The sequence below is a fragment of the Bufo bufo genome, chromosome 3 (genome assembly GCF_905171765.1).
Source record: "Bufo bufo chromosome 3, aBufBuf1.1, whole genome shotgun sequence".
Lineage (NCBI taxonomy): Eukaryota > Metazoa > Chordata > Amphibia > Anura > Bufonidae > Bufo > Bufo bufo.
In genome coordinates this window covers 75,899,253-75,917,426 of record NC_053391.1, presented here as the reverse complement: position 1 = coordinate 75,917,426, position 18,174 = coordinate 75,899,253, and the positions used below count along the sequence as shown (strand labels likewise).

Here is an 18,174-nt window from a genome sequence, read left to right as displayed (position 1 = left end):
TTCTTCTGACAACCATGGGATATATTCTACTACTTGTAAAGATATCTCTCTAGGTTCAACCTGGGCCAAAGCACAAATAAACCATAACAAGATAATTTGACTTTGGGAACGGTGGCTCACTCTGGGCGCAATTACGGATTAGGTGCTGCAAACCCAAGATGGAGGGACACCCACCCTCTAATTGTAAATATTAAGAAAAGCCAAAGTGATGGGTGAGCACTCTACATTTGGTCTTGGTAATAAAAGTTTAATTAAACTACGATTGGAATACTATATGGCATAAAATTGACACGTGTATAACATAAAATAATGAAGTACAATTAACATAAAATCACATAAATTTAAAATTCTAAATTCGCAGGTAGGGATGGTCCCTTATATCCACAATAAATCGGCTGAAAATTCTATATTGCTACAGAGTGGTAAAGTGCTCTGTAGTTAATCAAGCTCAAATATATATGTGTATATGGATATATACGCATATAGTAGTGTTCAGTCTGATCTCTGGTTTGCAGACAGTCTTAGATAGTAGCCTTACTCCACATGGTGCTGTACATATGTTTAAGTCCCTTATATCTTCGTAGAGAGACTATTAGTGGATGCTGTGATAGATCATATATTGCGTTTGTTTAAGTCTGGTGCCAGTAGTTTGCAGGTTTTTATAAGTAAGATCCTCTTACCTTCCTTTTTGTTCTTATTATTCTTTCGTGCCTTTACTAAGTTTGGCGAGGGCCGGGCGGCGCAGGACAAAGCCGGCGTCTCGCTACGCACTCCTCAAGCCAACTTACCCGGAATCTCGCGGGAATTGAAGCGATGTTACCTGGCCCACGTGACTTTCGTCCAGCGCAATAAGAAAAGAGAATGTCTCTCTCGATTCTTTGATGTCAGTTATGATAATTTATACCTTCATATATTCAGTTATTCAGCATGGCCATGCTTAAAGTTGCGGAGGTGCTTCTTCTCATGTGTGCGATCCAGCCCAAACGCGTTTCGGGAACTCTCCTTCCCTTCATCAGTGGGAATTGTACTTCATTATTTTATGTTATACACGTGTCAATTTTATGCCATATAGTATTCCAATCGTAGTTTAATTAAACTTTTATTACCAAGACCAAATGTAGAGTGCTCACCCATAACAAGATAAGGCTTGACAGGCATGGGATAACAATGTTTATCCATATAGTATGCTAGCATCTTCTATGAAAAAGAGAGAGAATAGGATCATGAGTAAGATCTTATATAAACATAATTACCATCACCCACTACAGGGCTAAAGCAGAACAGAAAATGCAAACGGACATTACGGGGCAAACCACCCCTTACGAATATACCCCTAAATTATAGTCTACGTTCAGACCATTAGGTCTCAAGGTGTTAAGTGTATGTATCCAAAACAATTCCTTCTTCTTTAATAGCAAGATTCTATTACCTCCACGTCTGGGCAGGGGAATATGATCAATAATCCAACATTTTAATTGTTTCTCAGAATGGTTCTTCTCTACAAAATGTTTGGGACTGGCGTTTTTTCCTAATAGTGGATGAGTGATTGTTTAAACGGGTTTTGAGATCAGTGGATGTCTCTCCCACATATAACAATCTGCAGGGGCAACTTAATACATAAATCACAAAGTTAGAATTACATGTGAGGTAAAAAAAGATAGGGTGCCTCACATCCGTCATTGGATGTATAAAAGTCTTGCCCTTGCAGATATGTTTACAATTGACGCAGCTGAGACATGGGAAACATCCCATGCTCCGCTGTGTCAATGTACTCTGTACTAATCCAGGACCAGGACCAATGTCCGCTCTCACCAGCTGATCCTGCAAGTTCCTGGATCTCCGATAGGAGAATAGAGGGGGAGATCTGAATTCAGGAATTTGATTCAGACAGCCTCCCAAAATGCCCCCAATGTTTCCTAATAACACGATTAATCTCACGACTGTGTTCAACGTATCGTGTAATGAAAGGAATCCTATTGTGGGGACCCTTTGTCTCCTTTCTCTTCAGTGTATCTCATCTATCCATGTCTTGGATCTTATCAATTTGGGACTGTAATAGCTTGGGAGGATAACCCCTTTGTTTAAACTTCTCAACCATGACCTCAAGCGTGTCATCCAGAACATCAGGGTTAGAGACAATCCTCTTAGCCCCCAGGAATTGAGAGAAATGAAGATGCTTTACCATATTACGTGGATGACCACTCTCAAAATGCAGGAGGGTATTCTTATCAGTCAGTTTGGTAAATAAGCAAGTATGCAATTGTCCCTCCTGATATCTGACAGTGGTGTCCAAGAATTGGATCTCAGTTTCTGAATGTACAAGGGTAAATTGTAACTCCTTGTTAATACTATTGAGGTAACACTGAAAATCCAACAGTTCGGAGCAGTCACCAGTCCAAATGAGGAAGATGTCGTCGATGTATCTCCACCACCTCAGTATCTTACTGCGGTGGTGGGACACATGGACGACATCCTCCTAAACACATCTCATAAATATGTTTGCATAAGTGGGGGCCACATTGGACCCCATAATCACACCCCTTATTTGCTTATAAAATACATCCTGAAACAGAAAATAATTCTGCCTCAGAATGATATTAAGGAGATCAACAACAAAATCACATGTTTGTGCAGTCAGGGAAGACAAATCTAACATACGTCTAACTGCCCTGACACCAAGGTCATGGTCGATCGAGGTATATAATGATGTCACATCAAATTATGCCAAAATTATAGGATGTGTGTCAACAAGGTCAACATTCTCCAATTTACATATAAAATCAGTGGTATCCTGAATATACGATTCTGCCCCACATGCATAATTCTGTAAAAGTTTATCCAAAAAAATGGAAATGTTGCTGAAAATAGACTCAGAGCCCAATTCAATTGGACGACCTGGGGGGTCGATCAGAGATTTGTGTACTTTTGGGAGCACATATAATATCGTTGTAACCGGATGATTAACAGTACAGAATTCAACGAGATCAATGTCAATGATGCCAGCTAGAACCGCATTGGTTAAACATTTGTTGATTAATCTAGCAATATCAAATTTGGGATCGGTCTGGAATGCCAGATAGACCTCAGTATCATCAAGTTGTCGTCTGATCTCCGCAATGTATTTGGAGGTATCCAAGATGACAATCCCACCCCCCTTATCTGCGGGTTTCACAGTAAGGAGGGGATCATTTCTAAGTTGTTCATTAGCCTCAATCTCCAACCGTGTGAGATTGGGGTTCTTGAGTGCACTGACATCGCATAATGTTTTGTACTGTGATAGATCGGACCTAACCGCAGTCATATAGGCATCAATGGCAGACTAGTTGATCACAGGAGAGAAATTACTCTTAAGAGACAGACTGAGACTGCCCAATGTGAGCTCACTCAATTGGGCTGTATTAGGCCGTGTCTTATTGTGAAACCAGGCTTTGAGTTTAATCCTGCGAAAAAAGGCCGATAAATCAATATCCAAATCAAACCAATTGAGTGGAGTCGATGGACAAAATGTCAACCCCCTATTCAGGACACTTACTTGTAACGGAGTAAGAATCTATATATATATATATATATATATATAGAAGGGAAGAGTCCAGTGGGAGCACCAACCGGAATGCGGGTGCACGGTCCAACACAGGGCAGCGGCAAACCCCAAAAGTATAAAGACGAAAAAGTAGGACTGCACTCCAAATATGTGGTAAAAACAGCAGTGATTTATTCACCCATGATATGGCAAGTCTTGCATATCATGGGTGAATAAATCACTGCTGTTTTTACCACATATTTGGAGTGCAGTCCTACTTTTTCGTCTTTATATATATATATATATATATATATGTATACGTTTGTTAAAATTATATCTGTCCTCTAATGCTACAAAGGAAAGGCATAAAATATCCTGTGAAAAATAATATCAAATACATATAGGTTGGATTAGAAATTAATTAGTCATTTGCAGTTAGACTTAAGCCCTTTGCTAAAATTAAAAAATTGGCCTGGTAAGGAAGAGGGGTAAACACTCCAGTAATGAAGGGGTAAACATTAAATAAAGTAAAAGTAAAGTAAAATAAATCACTGATATATCACATTATATGGTATAATTTCAACAACAATTGACTGTGAGAATTGGTCTTTATTACAGTAAAATATAGCAATAGTGAAAGTTGAATGGAGTCTGACAGTGCCGAAGTTCTGATGAACACATCGATCATCATAAGCATAACTATTCTTCCCAAAAGTATAGAAAGTACAACATACCGTAGGTCTTTTATTAAATTTATAATGTTGAAGATTCCCCAACCTGTTATGGCAGTGAGTGTGGAAGCACTATGCCAGTCAACAGGTTAGACCTAAACCTAAGAGAATTATCTTGCCAGTTCCCCAGTATTTACCCTTTAAACCGTATACAGGGATCTGGGCTTCGCTGCAGCAAATGAGGGAGGTTTCTACCTCTTTAAGTAGTCTCTATGTGACCAACAGGGTCAGAGAGCACCTAAGGGACAGGTGAAACTTGTAGTCAGTAACAGGCTGAGGTCCTGGTAGGTAGAGTTTTTATAAATATGTGAGACATAACTGAGGTCAGGACAGGTAGCACAGTGTCAGTATGGTAAATCTGGTCAGGTCAGGCAGTGGAGGATCAGAATTAGGAGATGGACAGTGGTCGATACATAGGCAGGAAGCAGCAACAAAACCTTTGCAAGTAACTAGCAAGCTATAGACCTTATTGTCCAGGCACCTTTCCAATGAGGAAGGCACCTGAAGTACCCCATTGTCTGGTGAAGATTGAGATGTGCAATCTGGCCCTTTAAGAGCCATAGGGGAACCTCATGCATTCCTCACCAGGTGCATGGAAGATGCAGACTGGCAAGCAGGCTGCAGCCTGCAGGAGGACACAGCGCAGGTCATATCTATCTCAGCCATTGTCATTTGCTAGATGAAGTTTGAGTTTGCAGGTTGCATATAGAGCGAAGTGAGGAAGATGGACAAGCCGAATATTTGAATCCAAGCCATGTTTTTGTTCACTCTTCTGTCAGATATGGGTCTCACTTCCAATTTTGCCATTTGGGAAGCAGGGTACAGTAGAAAAAATGAAAGGGTTGATAAGATTTTTGCATGTGCAGATCTAAGTTACCTTTAAAGAACCAGAATACCACTTTTGATCTTGTCTGTCAGAGGTTGAAGTTGGGAATTAGCCTGAAGTTCACTTTCAACCTTAGATACTGACTTTTAAAACAGTTGACACCTTAAATTAGTAGAATCCCCAGTGTTGTCTATGTATCAGTGCCTTTTACTGAAAAAGAAAACTACTGACTAAGAGTTGGTTCATTTCAAGCATTCTGGCTAAGATGGTTCTTAAATAATCCTTATCTATAATGGAAAAAGTCACTAATTATACAAAAACATCATAAAAAGCTATTTTTTATTGAACGATAATATCTGTCCCATTTTTTCTCAGTAAAATTACATTAAAGGTAAGTTACAGATGTGTCATTCTTACACTCCTATTGGTTGACATATCTGGAGATGAGTGGTGCAAGATGATACTCTCAATACTCTTTTATGGGAGTTTTATGCTATATGTGTCCATTTGTGACCACCCAGTGGTAGTGATACTGTATGTGTTAAAGCAAATCAAGGATTTTGATAGAACGCTGCAATAATATATTAAACGTAACATAAGAAATATGAGTCCTTAAAGGCTATGTACATCTGCTGAGGCAATTTTTGTTTATGATTGCATTTTACTCATTCAAAAATCATATTTTTAATTGTTCTTTATTAAAATATTGAGACATTCTGTCACAAAGGGTTAACTGTTTTTCTAACTGTGTAACTGGTACTTTCACTTTCCCTTTGTGAAGGTCAGGTCATCTAATAAACCTTATCTCTAAATACTAAGAGGTTATAAACACTTATTTAAGCCACATTCTTATCAGTAAGATAAGAACTCAGCTATATTAAGTGTTTATATGGTTAGAGAGCAGAGATAAGAAGCCATCAGCTGCACCATTGACGGAAAAGAGAGACAATCCCCAGAGGCTGTTAGTTGAACATCTGAGCTCTATAAAGAAAAAAAGACTCTCTCTCTCTCTCTCTCTAAATATATATATATATATATATATATATAAAAATAGAAAATAAATCAGCAGCACTCTGTTGGATTCCGGGTGCAATTCCACAGTTGCTCTTGGATAGGAGCCGTTCGATAGAAATAGAAAAAATATGGCAGCACTCCGGTCTTGTGAAGAAATTCAGTGACGTTTATTCACACTTATTTGCAATGCAGCATTTCAGCCCTCTCAATGGAGCCTTTGTCAAGCTAGTGAACACAGTGTTCTCAAACATATTTATGTGGGTGAGTCCAATTAGGGTAACATGATTAATCATTAAATACAATTTACACATATCCATATAAAACATGATAATACAATTCATTACAGTGTATACATATACATGTGCCATTATAGTTCAAACGTAGCGTATATGTCAATGTGAACACAACTTTAAAAACTCATGTTAGATCAGCATAACAACATAAGTATCGCTGATTATTATATAAAGTGCAGCTGTGCCAAAGTGTGTATATATCAAAACAATAAGGAAGAAATTAAAAGAGGGACAAACCCACGTCATGAAAACCGTTAGCGATTCAATGTTGGCGTCCCCTGGCGTCTGGTGCGCAGGCGTCAGTGTATGCCGGTGAAGCGCGAGATCCTGTCAGGTCCCGCGCATGCGCACAAAACGCTCAAACTGGCGTTCGTACGCAGCGCGTCGGGGCCCAGCAGGGCTCGCGAGATCTCTCCATTTCTCGCGCATGCGCCCCGCGTGGTCACAATCAGCACACTGGCAGCACGCCAATGCGCATGTCTACGGGAACGGAACCAATATTGTTGTTACCATGTCACCATAGCAACCATGTTTGTATGTGATCTTAAGGGTACAGCAACCACCAGGCAGCGGGCAATGTCTATGGAGCAATGCGCACATGGGGGTTAATCCAGTGCGCAAAATTCCATCGTGGCAAGAGTCCCAAGGCTAGTCTTAACCAGGGATCCAGTCACTACACCCCCGTCACTCGTGGCTGTATATGGAATCAAAGTGGAGGTAGACATATATCACTGGCCCATATGTCCATCACTGGGCACATGAACCTGCGTGGGACGGAGGACCAGACACTCTCGTGTCCCATGTCCCCCGCTCCTTGTATTTGTATTTAATGATTAATCATGTTACCCTAATTGGACTCACCCACATAAATATGTTTGAGAACACTGTGTTCACTAGCTTGACAAAGGCTCCATTGAGAGGGCTGAAATGCTGCATTGCAAATAAGTGTGAATAAACGTCACTGAATTTCTTCACAAGACCGGAGTGCTGCCATATTTTTATATATATATATATATATATATATATATATATATATTAATAAAGTTCAATTGAAAAAAATGATTTTTAGCTCAAAATGAGTACAATGCAATAATAAAAAAATTGCCCCCAAAGGTGTACATAGCCTTTAATTTGTGGAAAAGTAAGGGTAGACATAGCCACATGCAAACCATAATAGAAGTCTTCAAAACAAATTCTGAGACCTTAAATGGTAGTAAACCTTCAGTACATATGCATGCACAGCTTTAATCTCAAAGAAAAAAGTATGGAGTTACTGATCAACTGCACAAAAATTCTGTGCTACAGTTGTCATAAAACACAGTCAACAGTATGTGTATCATAAAGGCAACCTCATCAATAGCGATCAGGTCAGTGAAGATAGATGACCAAACAGTGATGAATGTCTACTTATTTATCACAGAGGTGTTTTTTTTATGTGACAAAAAAGCATTAGTTTTTCTGAAGTATTAGAACTTGGTGCCTACTTCTATGTATGCAATCCCTATAGCTGCACCCTATACTGTGGATAGTTTGAGGATGTACAGGTCTACCATTCTCAACATGAGAGGAAAACCCAATCAATGGATTAAGAGGCCCTTTGTTTCTTTTTCACTATGAGTTGAAAAAAAGAACAACCCTTCATGTCTTGGGATAGGCAAAGAATATGTTGGCAAAAATCATCACCAGAAGGAACCATCATTTTGATTTTAACATCCTTTCCCCGTTAAGAGTTTATTCAGGTTTCAAATATTGATGGCCTATCCTCAGAACAGGCCTCTAATATTCGATTGGTGGGGGTCTGACTCTCGGAACCCCAGCTTATCAGCTGTTTGAAGAGAACACACCTGAATGGGACAATGTTGCAATACTCAGAAATAATTAGAAAAATTTTGGCATGCGGGGAGGCAAAGACATTTTACACTGGTTAACACTGGATAGCACTGACATGGAAAAGGCAGAAACCAGTGTCAGGCAGCTTCTGACAAAGCCAATAAGATAATGGGTTGCATAAAAAGGGGCATATTGTCACGGCTTGGTGGTAGTTTGCAGTGACACTTTTGCCGCACTTGAATGTTGCCGATGGCAACGTGTTGTTTGTTGAGCATGCGTGTGTACTTCCCCGTTAAAGCTTTTTCCTTCCCTTTCTGGTATGCACGGGGTTAAGAGGTGTGTAAGGTGGAGCTGGGTGTGGCTTCATGGCTCTTATGTTCTGGAGTTGTAAGCTTGAGGTCAGATTGTCTTAAGTGTCTTGAGGAGCTGGTGCTATTCCTTCTGCCCAGTCCTTGAGGGCCACCTTATGGGACATCGATGTCACCTGATGTCTTCTTATGTCATCCCTTTGTGTCTGTTTCTGCTACCCTACCTCACTTGTTGTATGTTTGGTGTGGGTTTATGTTTGAGGTTGTTGTTATGTCTGGTTTGGTGTTTCATGTCTGGCCTGTTTGGTGTTTCAGGTTAGCATGGATACCAGACATTTCCTTTGTATGTCCTCTCCTCCGGAAGGGGGTCCCTGGAGTTTCCAGGAGGGGGAACCATAAGTAATGCGGCCTGGTTCATGCGACATGGTGGTCCAGGTAGTTGCTACTGGATTCTGTGTTTAGTGTTCATGCTGGGTCCTGCCTTTTGTGCGTGTGGGAACTAGGCGCATTACCAGGATCCAGTGGTAGCGGCATGGACGGCTCGAGTTCCTGGTTACAGCTGTGGCAGGTAGGTGTCCATGTTGGTCCTGTTGGCAGCGGTGTTTTCTGCCTCAGGACACTTACCTGTGTTGTCCGCTGCTGGCTGCTTTCATCTCCTTTGTTGCTAGGCCTGTTGGAGACTCTGGTTCCTCCATGTCGTGGAAGAATCAGTAGTCCCCACCTTCTGACGCCATATTACAGGGACTAATAGGGTAAGTAGGGCCCAGGTTCGAGAGAATGACTCCCCCCCCCTACCATTGAGGGCAGCTCATACAGTCAGGTGGTCAGGGATAGGATTTAGGGATGCTTAGTTGGTGTCCTTCTCCCTTATCCTTGCATTCAGGCTTAGTTGCTTTTCCGTCTACCCCTCATTATACTGTGGGGAGTTTCCCCTCACTCCCCACCGTGACACATAGATGCCCATGACAAGAACGTAGTCCTGCCACTTTAAAATCCCTAGTCAGACCACACATGGAGTACTGTGTACAGTTCTGGGCTCATGTGAAAAATGCAGACATAACATTGCTGGAGAGGGTTCAGAGGAGGACAACTAAAGTAATAACTGGAATGGTTGGACTACAGGACCCAAAAATTATCAAAATTAGGGTTATTCACTTTAGAAAAAAGGGGAGATCTAATAACTATGTATAAATATATCAGGGGTCAGTACAGAGATCTCTCCCATCATCTATTTATCCCCAGGACTGGGACGAGGGGACATCCTCTGCGTCTGGAGGAAAGAAGGTTTCTACACACACATAGAAGAGGATTCTTTATGGTAAGAGCAGTGAGACAATGGAACTCTCTGCCTGAGGAGGTTGTAATTTTGAGTTCACTAAAAGAGTTCAAGAGGGGCCTGGATGTATTTCTGGAGTGTAATAATATTATAGGCTATAGCCACTAGAGAGGGGTCGTTGATCCAGGGAGTTATTCTGATTGCCTGATTGGAGTCGGGAAGGATTTTTTTCCCTTAAAGTAAGGAAAATTGGCTTCTACCTCACAGTTTGTTTGTTTTTTGCCTTCTTCTTGATCAACTTGCAGTATAACAGGCTAAACTGTGTGGACAGATGTCTTTTTTCAGTCTTAAATACTATGTTACTATGTTACTATGAGACCTCATCATTTGCATCAGTGCTGTGGTCTCTTCTAACAGTTGATTAAAGGGTAACACATTTAATGTTATTTAACTCAGTGTTTATAGTTGATCGTTTATGAAACCTTTTTTACAACAGGTAGAGCCATCCAATTAACATCACATCAACTAATACACAGTAAGCCCACAAGCTTAGTTTACTTCATTAGATTTTTATTGAAGAAATAGAAATGTCCCACATGAGAGATGCTCATCTCACCTTTAACAGGGAAAAAGAAGCATATGTACAGGTATTTTCATTTGGTAACAGATAAGTGGCACTAAATTACACTACAACTGCTATGTTACATGGAAGAGCATGTAACTACAAGGCGTGCTTATGCACGCGTGAACAGAGTAAACTCAACCCCCTCACATTTGTGAATTACATCATAACACGATTCTTTTCACCAATATATTTTTGTTTATTTAAACATTGAAATGAAAATACATGAGGTGTTACTTTCATCATTATTCATAATTTCATCATTTTTTTCTTTGTTTTGTTTTTTAGAAAAAGTTTTGTTTCTGTTTATTTTAATTTTAATTTTATTTTTTGCTTTCGGTATGAATTACTGATTTACTCTTAATGCAAAATTTACCATCCCATAAACATTTGAAATGTGTGACATTATTTCTTTATTTTTTACTCAGTGAGTCAGTTACTCATCACAATTCCTGGCCAATTTCTGGATGCAGCGCTGACAAAGAAACAGATTTATAGGAAGCAATATTGTTAGTGACAACATATTTAAAGATAAACAATTCAGTTCTCTGGAAAAAAAAATATATTGTATATTTGTGATTACAACAATGATTAATAGACACCATAAACTGTACAATTGCAGAAATATGCTACAGTAAGACCATCTATTCTCACAAGTACAAATGCATGCTAGTTCCCAGTGACTTGTGGATGTTAACATTTTATTGTTCTTAGACCAATATATTTTAGAGGGCCTAACAGCTTTAACGTTGCAAAGACATTAGGTGTAATGAAGAGATGATTAGAAGACAGAGGTGGCCCCTGGTTAAAGTATAATAGGGGCCCCTCTTTGCTGTTCACAGTTTTTAATATACACTCACCTAAAGAATTATTAGGAACACCTGTTCTCTTTCTCATTAATGCAATTATCTAGTCAACCAATCACATGGCAGTTGCTTCAATGCAATGCAATGCAGGTGTGAAAAGGGAAAAAAATCCAGTATGCAGCAGTCCTGTGGGCAAAAATGCCTTGGGGATGCTAGAGGTCAGAGGAGAATGGGCCGACTGATTCAAGCTGATAGAAGAGCAACGTTGACTGAAATAACCACTCGTTACAACCGAGGTATGCAGCAAAACATTTGTGAAGCCACAACACGCACAACCTTGAGGCAGATGGGCTACAACAGCAGAAGACCCCACCGGGTACCACTCATCTCCACTACAAATAGGAAAAAGAGGCTACAATTTGCACGAGCTCACCAAAATTGGACTGTTGAAGACTGGAAAAATGTTGCCTGGTCTGATGAGTCTCGATTTCTGTTGAGACATTCAAATGGTAGAGTCCGAATTTGGCGTAAACAGAATGAGAACATGTATCCATCCTCTGATGGCTACTTCCAGCAGGATAATGCACCATGTCACAAAGCTCAAATCATTTCAAATTGGTTTCTTGAACATGACAATGAGTTCACTGTACTAAAATGGCCCCCACAGTCACCAGATCTCAACCCAATAGAGCATCTTTGGGATGTGGTGGAACGGGATCATCGTGCCCTGGATGTGCATCCCTCAAATCTCCATCAACTGCAAGATGCTATCCTATCAATATGGGCCAACATTTCTAAAGAATGCTATCAGCACCTTGTTGAATCAATGCCACGTAGAATGAAGGCAGTTCTGAAGGCAAAATGGTGTTCCTAATAATTCTTTAGGTGAGTGTATATTAATAATTTGATCACCAGCATATCTTGTCAGGCTAGGATCATTGTACAATTGTACATTGAAGGAGTTCTGCAGGACATGCTCACGCTTTGTAACATATTGTGTCCCATTCGGGTCCCTGAGATCTGATGTCGGGGACTGTGACTACAAACAGAGTTGCGCTTAAAGTTGTCCCATCATCTCTTTTGACATACCTGTTTTTCTCAGTATATATATTACCTCATAAAATATCCCTTCTGGATCATATTTTTTCCTTGGCACAGTGCTCTTTTCCTCTGTTATTCCTGCTAGAAATATATATATAACAAAATTGACAATTGGGCTTTACTAGTCCCTTGTCGATAGTTTGTGTCCATTCACAATTTAACACTGTCAGCACTGCTTAAATGATGTGTGTTGGATACACAATCCACTGATAAGGGGAATGGAAATGCAAAAAATTAGCATATATTTCCAGGAGGAATAACATGGGAACAACACAATATAGAGAAGAAAATATGTTCCAGAACAGTCATTCCATGAAAAAGGCAATTTTTCACTAAAACAGGCATGTCCAGAATCATGACAGGGATGGTATCAGTGGGCTATCAGTGCAAGAATCTGCAGGGATTTTTTCTTTCAAAGAGTGGGGTAAAGGAAGACTATCAACAGGAGTATCTACTCATCATTCCGGTAACGTTCCAATAGTAATTTATTTATTTATTTATTTTTGCTTTTTTTTGTGGAGTCAGATTATTATGCCACAAATCATTTAGGGAACAGTAAATGAAGAATATTATCTTTTCTTTTGTATATAATTACTGTATATCTGATAATGCAAGATGCTAAATTGATATGTGAATATACGGTAAGTTATCATTTCTGTAAATCTGAATCAGTTGAAATATTATGTGAGGCAAAAAGGAAATTATTTTAAAATTCTAAAAAGAATGAATGCATGGAAATATTTCACTGGAATCCAGATGGTGCTTAATGGTTCATATATTCCGCAAACATGCAGTTCAAAAGTTTACAGAACATTTTTAGTTTTTATATTTTTTATTTTTATCAATTTGGAAACACAATCGTACTCTGAAAAAAAATTGTTCCTCCTCAACACACTTTATGCATTTACCAACATTGTCTGCCTATGGAGGTTATAGGAATGTATCACTTTAAGACACCGTGTTATGAAGAGCGAAAGAGAGAGAGAGACCCTTAGAAGAACTCTCCAAGCAAAGAAGATGGAGCTGCCAACTCTTCTAAATATCTTACTGACCATTTTATATAGTACATCTTATAAAAATTTTATATACTAGAGCTACAATACTCTATATGTCTAGAGTTGTTATGTATGTGAAAACTGCAGATCTGCTGACATTGGCTGAGGTATGTGGAAAACTCTTCTATAGGCTCCAATGCAAAACTGTCTTTTATATCCTTAATAGGATGGAAGCTATGACATTCACTACCATTTCCTAATATTACACATCTGTGGGATTCATCGTCCTCTATATTCCAATGCAATTGTTTCTTTTCACTTCCTTTACTCTAGACAGTATTTTTATGTTAGGATTTATTGGCCGTCAGTAAATATGCTCATAGCTGGCAACTCTGGATGCAATGAACTCTTTAAAAAGAAATAATAATAAAAATCTAATAAAAAAAAAACACTGTGGATAACATGGTTACTATACTATATTTAATGTATCATCTATTAGAAACAGCTAATAACAATACTAGTAAGAATAACAGTTCATTGGGGGGGTATATGGAAAAACATAGCTTCGCACAGAATACATATTTGGATTTTACAGTATTGATTTGAAATAGGGTTCTTTCGTCAGTTTTTTTGGGGAGAGTAATGTATGACATGTCATACTTGTATCAAAGAACATTCCAAAAAACAAAATCTGCTCCTTGCCCATGTTAGAATAGTGGGCACAACTATAGGGTGGTAGTGTCACACCTTACATGTAAATTAAAGAGTTAATTTACAGCATAATAGTCACTGATCCCATGTTTGGCTTGTTTTTATTTTATTTAAATTTTCAGAAAGAAGGACTAATGATATCTGATTCCTAGTGTACAAGGAATATCTTTCCATTTTGTGACTAGGGCATCTGGAAGGCTCATTATCGTGTGTCTGGAGCATCACCAATCTAGTTGGACAGCACTAGCGGAACACAAAATATACTATCAGGGATTAGACCGTTTGACATAATATCTTCGCAAGCCCTTGTGTCCCACTACCGCCTGACCGTCCCTTTTCCCATGGCTCCTTAGTACATAAGCATAGGATTGATCTATTTTGCAAAAACCGTACAGTTTTCATCATAATTCTAGCAGCTACAGTACCCCTGTTGTCTTACTATCATATTTACTATAGTTTAACGTATTATTGCATTTTTCACATATGTTATGGTGCGTATTGTTAAACAAGCATGCAGTCACACCAATGAAAACATACTTCTTTAAAATGTAATACCTTATATGTTTTTTTTTATTATGATAACACTCAACCATGTCATGTTTTTTTTTTCATACTTGGTATATTATGGAAAAATAGGGTGAAGCGCTACAGGCAACCCCAAAGTATTACAGAAAAAAATTGAGTTTTCCACGAGTATTACTGAAGTTGAGATGATCTTTGTAGTATATATATATATATTTATTCTAAGTTGAAGTTTCAATGTGTCTTCTTTTCCTGATATTCTATAAATAACAGTAGACATAATTCTGTCAGCCTCACACACTTCACTAGTGGAGCTACCTTGTTAAAATACCCTATTCAAATGCACAATGCCTGGTATATTGAGGCAAAGCATAATTTAGAGCGATTCTCCTTCTCTGATTTTGGGAATCAATGCTGGAAATGTAATATTACAATCTTTATTATAGGCTGAAGGAAAGGAAAGAAAATCAAGCCAACAGGTCCGGAATATTGAGTCTATGATTAGTTGAGTGAGTTTTTGATCATCAAAACTTCACTGACATGTTTGGAAATGTATCATGGCTTGTGGATAAATTGAGACTGAAGCTTTCACTGTGCAGTTCAAAGCGTGTCAGAAATTCTGTATCAGTTACTGTGACATAGGTTATACCTCACAAATGCATAGACAGGAATCTCGAAGAAGAAGTTCATTTACAGTATACATACACTGTGTAGTATTTGTTGCAATGCAACTTTGTTCTTGGTATTTGGTAAATTAATAAAAGATGAAACAAATAGCTAAATGTAAAAAAAAAAAAATTACGTTTAAAACAATGAAAGAAAAAGTTCTAGAAAGCTAAGCAGTAAAATAATTCTTAATTAGAAGTGTAGTCAAATATGGTTGAACTTGAAAACCTGAGGCTCTGCACTGGTTGTTAGATTAAAGTATCTTTCCTTTAACATTTGTGCTTCCATTGTAGAACAGATAAAAATTAAGATGGTCTAGAAAAGTTTGAACAGTGCTAGGACATACAGACAGAAATTCAAACACATTATCTACACGGAATACTGGTTTTAGGTTCATATCTAAGAGGGGGGAGAGCATTAGAAAAATGGGTACTTGTGACTTGCTTACATCCAAAAAGTTAAATATGTATCAAATAATGTTCAACTTGATTTAATACATGTACTATTTACAAGATACAGAAATGCGCAAAAATTCAGAAAATTTCTGTTTTTAAAGAAAAAAAATCCACATAGAAACAATAAATATGGATAGACCTAGAACATTAAATAAACACGCTGATTCATAAAAAAAAAATAGGGGTATGGGGGAGAAAGTAAAACATAATATAGACAAAAACACATGGAAGTACTATTTAATATGCCATGGGCTTAAATGAATCTCCACTTTTTAATATCAAGTCATTTTAGGTAAAATGATGTGCTTATTTTTTCTTAGCATATCTTTATTGTATTTGGAGCTCTCCTTTATTTTCTGGCATAGCTCACAATCATCATTCATGGACATAGATTTATAGATGACATGCTGGCTGCCTGTAGTCTCCAACAAGGGGAGCTCAGGAACTTGCCATATACTGTTTTAAGTTTGAATTCAATGTATAAACAGTATGCAGTAAACTCCAAAGCTCCATCTAGTGGTGGATGTAGGGAAACAGAATATTACTTTTCAAATTTATGTCAATGCTGGAGTTTTAGAGCTCTGCTAAGAGGTTAATCAGCACAATATTTTAAGCCTATTTAGGCAAAAAAAATGAAATGGTATCCATGGGTGAACATTCCCTATAAGTATAATTTACTTTATATTGTTTAAGCCTACATTGAGCGTGTCCATTGTATTCAATGCCATACATGACTTTGCCCTGACTGTTATTAAAGCCTATCTGTATACTTGATGTTACTATGTTCAGGTCATTTGTAGTACATCACTATTAAAAATAAATCATCCAGTCATAATGAAAGGTAGAAAATAGTATTTATCTTTAAGTGTAAGTTATTCAATTGATTCCAATCAGGTCTTTATACATGCAGCCCAGATTATTGCAGACTATTTTGTAATACCGCACCCAGCCACACAGGATGCTGTTGCTTAATATCCTAAAGGTCCTTTAATGGGCCTCTATATGTGGGTCAGTACGGAATGTAGTAATCATGGAACTGCCGATAGGTTCAATAACATGGACTATAATACATGTTAGTGTATTTATGTACTCGTATGTGTGCTGGAGGGATATACAAAAGGGCAGCCTGGAAGTTATTTGTGTAAACATAAAAAAATTAATGCTTGCTGTGTAACAATGAGAAAAATAAAGAAAAAAATTGTTAAGGCTGTATATTCAAGCACTGTATGATCGGATTTTTAACAAAACAATGTACATGTTTTTTTATTATTTTTCATATATTTTCTGCAGTCAGAAAAGTCCTGCATTATGAAATGCAATTAGGGTATGATGCTGTCAACAGCTGATTGTTGGCATAAGCTGGCTATTGATAGCAGGAGTTAATAAAATGGAGCGGAAAATGGTGGGAATGAATTTTGAAAAAAAAAAGAAAAAAAGATAGCCAGTTTTTTTCCAGCAGTCAGCCTGATAAGTAAAACTCGTAGTAACCAGGTTTGCATTTAAATGAAATATTCCTTCTTCTCTTCTGCATTCACTTGGCTGCCTTCTGCATTGATAATGGCTGTGTCTGCATCGGGGGCATCTTCAGCTCCTTTTGCTTCATTTGTTAAATATGTCCCTACAGAGATCAAGATTATAAAAAACGGTTGTTAGAAATTTTGCTTGTCGTTGACTGTCTATTGTTTCATATACAGATTGATGCAAGGCAAAGCTGCTTACAATGCATTACCATATCATTTATATACAATGTTCTGATCCACATCAGATTATATTAATGTGGTATCTGCATGCTGAATGTCTGCATGTATTGGATGGACTAGACACGCTCTTCTTTTTAATATTGCTCTCAGCTACGTACACTGTCTCTGAGGAATAATGAGAGCAAAAGAAAAAAAAAATAGCATTCTGTGGTGTCTACAACACAATAAAAGTGTACTGATAAATACAGGGTTTGTTAGTAAAGCTTGTATATATTAATATGTGTATACTGGATATCAGCTAAGCAAATCTATGAGTAGGAATATCTAGATTATGGTACTCAACTTTTATTTCTATTAGATGACACCACACTGTATTAAGATGAGTTGCCTAATATATGATAAAGCTGAAGGCATCATGTGGTCAAGTCATGAAGCTCAATGGACATCGAGGCACCATGTGTTCAAATGCATACTATGGAGCACCATTTCCATGCAGTCCCACTGATTATTTAATGTATAGTTGGACAACTATACTTAGAAAACATATTTCAGTACCAATTAATTGCTGTTAAGTGGCTCAGTACAGAGTTAGACTGGCCCAAAAGAGTACAAGGGGGATCATCCAGTGGCCCCCAAAGACCCATGAGAAAAATCCCATTTGGAGCTTCCTTTGAAGCTTGCCACTATAGTCTATTACTTCGATTCAAAACCATTTTGAGTTTATCAATGATATGGGGGTTGGGCAATAGAAATACTTTCCTCTGGTGGGCCCAAGTAACCCTAAGTGTGACACTGGCT

The 18,174-nt window shown here is 38.2% G+C and overlaps 1 protein-coding gene across 1 annotated transcript in view; it reads right to left on the bottom strand.

Moving 5' to 3' along the window:
• Nucleotides 1-15,873: 15,873 nt before the first annotated feature.
• CADM2 (cell adhesion molecule 2) overlaps nt 15,874-18,174 on the bottom strand; it is a 425,691-nt gene continuing 423,390 nt past the window's right edge. Inside the window, exon 10 of the mRNA XM_040422100.1 lies at nt 15,874-17,294. Coding sequence (XP_040278034.1) covers nt 17,176-17,294 — 119 coding nt within the window. The 3' untranslated portion in view covers nt 15,874-17,175. The remainder of the gene's footprint in view (nt 17,295-18,174) is intronic.